This window comes from Triticum dicoccoides, chromosome 6A (genome assembly GCF_002162155.2).
Source record: "Triticum dicoccoides isolate Atlit2015 ecotype Zavitan chromosome 6A, WEW_v2.0, whole genome shotgun sequence".
NCBI lineage: Eukaryota > Viridiplantae > Streptophyta > Magnoliopsida > Poales > Poaceae > Triticum > Triticum dicoccoides.
In genome coordinates, this window is record NC_041390.1 from 616,110,275 (window position 1) to 616,113,255 (window position 2,981).

A 2,981-nucleotide genomic window follows, 5' to 3' on the forward strand; every position below is an offset into this window, starting at 1 on the left:
ATGGCGTCCTCCGCTGCGGCGGCGAGGCTGCGGGAGCTAGCGCCCGGGCCGGGTGCGGGGATCTCAGCAACCGAAGCCGCCGCCCTCGCCGAGTGCTGCGCGGGCCTCCTCGGCTGCGGAGACGCCGGGGCAGCGTGCTCGGCGCTCGACGCGCTGTGCGCCGCTGGAGGGGACGCGATGCGGCGCCACGTCGACGAGCTCACGCCGCTGGTCGTCGGGCGGCTCGGGGACGGCGACGCGGCCGTGCGGGAGGCCTCCAGGAGGTTCCTCGTGCTGCTCATGGAGGTATTGGCCTATCGGGGTTCTGATTTCCATTCCTTCTCCTCCAGGGTTTAGCTCTTGTCGCCGTGTTATTGCACGATTATTATCGGGGTATTTCGCGTCAGTAGTAGTTGAGTTTCAGGCTTTCAGCTAATTTAAAAGGAGCACACATGGATGTGGGGCCATATGTAGCTCGAGTACTTAATTAACATATCTCCAATCAAAGGTCTGGGCCAAATGCCTGCATAATTGAATAAAAGAATACTTATCCAATTTATCCCAATTTTATAGAAAGCTGTGTGTTGTTCCGAGACTAATTAGATGAAGCAATATCACTTATACTATAATAACTTCAAAACAAAAAACCTGACTAGTTTGCTTGTGATGTTGCAGATGAAGGAGATGAATGCAAGGTCAGAAAATATAGAAACAGGTTCTAGCATACCAGATGTCCACCGCACTAGTTGTACAACAACCGAAGCTGAATCTTTTGGTACCAATCAAGTAAAGAAAAGTTCGAAACAAAGGATCAGCACAAGAGATATGTCCCTTCTAGCAGGTATAGACTTTACTTCTCGTCAAGCACCCAATTAACCAGGTCAAGAATTGTAGAGCGTGTATATAGTAGGATTATTGTGTTTTTATCCAACAAGAACCTTTCATACCAAACCCATTATAAAAAACTAAAACATGCTCATTTTGTTAAACATTATACTATGTAATTTACCATTTCCGTAATAATTTAACCTACATAATTCGATACCACTGAGGTAGATAACAAAAATGTTCATGACATCATATTTGAATCAGAGACTGTTTCTGAAGAGATGCCTCAGTTTATAATGAATTTTATTGTTAAGGCCGGTTGACCATCTGTCTATTCATACCGGTTGACCATTGTATGATACTTACTGGCCAATGCTCATAGATCTGTATTCGCAGCGGGTCAACCTGATTACTATACTACTACAACAAATAACTAACATCCAACTAACTGGCAGTACTCAGTGGCAAGCAATGTTGGTATTGGAAATTTTAAGGCCAAGAATATGATGTTTGATGACTTATTGTTCGTTAATTATGAATGTCTTTCCTCTTGTGCTATGCTTTGTTTACACTATTTTTAATCTTACGGTATCTATATCTTATGGTATTTGATCTATCCGTCGTACTCTATGCAGGGGAAGAAGATATTACAAGGAAATCAGTTGAACCTATAAAAGTATTCTCTGAAAAAGATCTGATAAAGGAAATGGGAAAAGTAATGTCTACTTTACAGCCAGATAATGAGTGGTTAATCCGGATAACTGCGATGCAAAGAGTTGAAGGCATAGTTCTTGGAGGTGCTAATTCCTTCTTGTTTATGTTGGCTTCACTGTGCACATTAGACAGTTAACTTTCTGAAGTAAGCCAGATCTTCTGAGGGCATTTCTTTTGCCTCTATTACAGGTGCCGCGGATTATTCAGCCTTCCCCACGCTTCTAAAGCAACTCGTGGCCCCTCTTATAACCCAGCTTCTGGACAGGAGATCTAGTGTTGTAAAGCAGGTTTGACTTATTTCACTATTCTGTTGAAGTGAATGCAACAAGTGTGTACTGCAGATCAAACTTAGTTGCCACAAAATTAGCAGAGCAAACAGTAAAGTAGTGTGAAAAAAAATGATATATTATGTGTAATCATCTAGCTTCTATGCCCTTATGAGCTATGGAACTCGTCACATTTTGTACCATTTGTTTGCACACCCACTGAAGCACTTATTTTTGATATTTCTAGGCATGCCATTTGCTAATTTTCCTATCAAAGGAGCTACTGCGTGACTTCGAACCATGTGCTGAATTGCTTATTCCGGTATGTTGTTGTTGATTTCTTTTAGTTTGTGCATCCTATATCTATGACTATCTTGTTGTATCTGAAGAGACCACGTTGCCATCTGATATCTCCAGGCCCTTCTTAAGAATGTCGTGATCACCGTTCTTGTAATTGCCGAGTCGGCTGATAATTGTATAAAAGAGGTACATACACAAGTGTTTTTTTACATTTGATTGTAACATGCTTGATGTACAATGTTGTCTCTACGACTCTACAGATGCTACGAAACTGCAAAGTAGCTCGCATTCTACCAAGAATTATTGAATTCGCAAAAAATGACAGAAGCGCAGTTCTTCGTGGCAGGTAACAGAAAGGCACCAGGATGGGTGATATACATTGATCTTGGATGAATGCTAAAGAATGTGTTACTGTTGCAGGTGTTGTGAGTATGCAATACTGATGCTAGAGTATTGGGTTGATACTCCCGAACTACAGAGATCAGCGAATCTGTATGAAGAACTCATAAAGTGTTGCATAGGAGATGCAACTAGTGAGGTATTTGCATGTCTTCAACTCTCCATTCATATTTATTTATTGAGGAGTGTGAAATGAAATTTAAATTTCTTTCTTATCTTTGCCTTTTAGTTGTTTCCTGGCAATGTATCTAGGACAAGTTTGACACTGGCTACAAGCAAATCTTTTGCCAATAATTTTTGGTTACCTAGTTGAATAATTTTTTGTGTTAGTTATCCTAGTATCATCAGTTCTGCCCTTAGTAGCTTTGATATTATATGTAGAAAACATGCACTTGCTGAAATGAATAAAAGAAAAAAAAAGTAATTATAGACAACCCCCATCAGTACTCCGTTTTAGCCACTTCACCCCCAAATTACAAAAATCAGGATCTAAAA

General features: G+C 41.0%; 1 protein-coding gene across 1 annotated transcript in view; it reads left to right on the forward strand.

The window, feature by feature from the left end:
- LOC119316133 (CLIP-associated protein-like) overlaps positions 1–2,981 on the forward strand; it is an 8,493-nt gene continuing 5,512 nt past the window's right edge. The window contains exons 1-8 of the mRNA XM_037590486.1: positions 1–285; positions 655–820; positions 1,443–1,604; positions 1,711–1,808; positions 2,035–2,109; positions 2,205–2,273; positions 2,348–2,433; positions 2,508–2,625. Of these exons, the coding sequence (XP_037446383.1) occupies positions 1–285; positions 655–820; positions 1,443–1,604; positions 1,711–1,808; positions 2,035–2,109; positions 2,205–2,273; positions 2,348–2,433; positions 2,508–2,625 (1,059 nt within the window). The remainder of the gene's footprint in view (positions 286–654; positions 821–1,442; positions 1,605–1,710; positions 1,809–2,034; positions 2,110–2,204; positions 2,274–2,347; positions 2,434–2,507; positions 2,626–2,981) is intronic.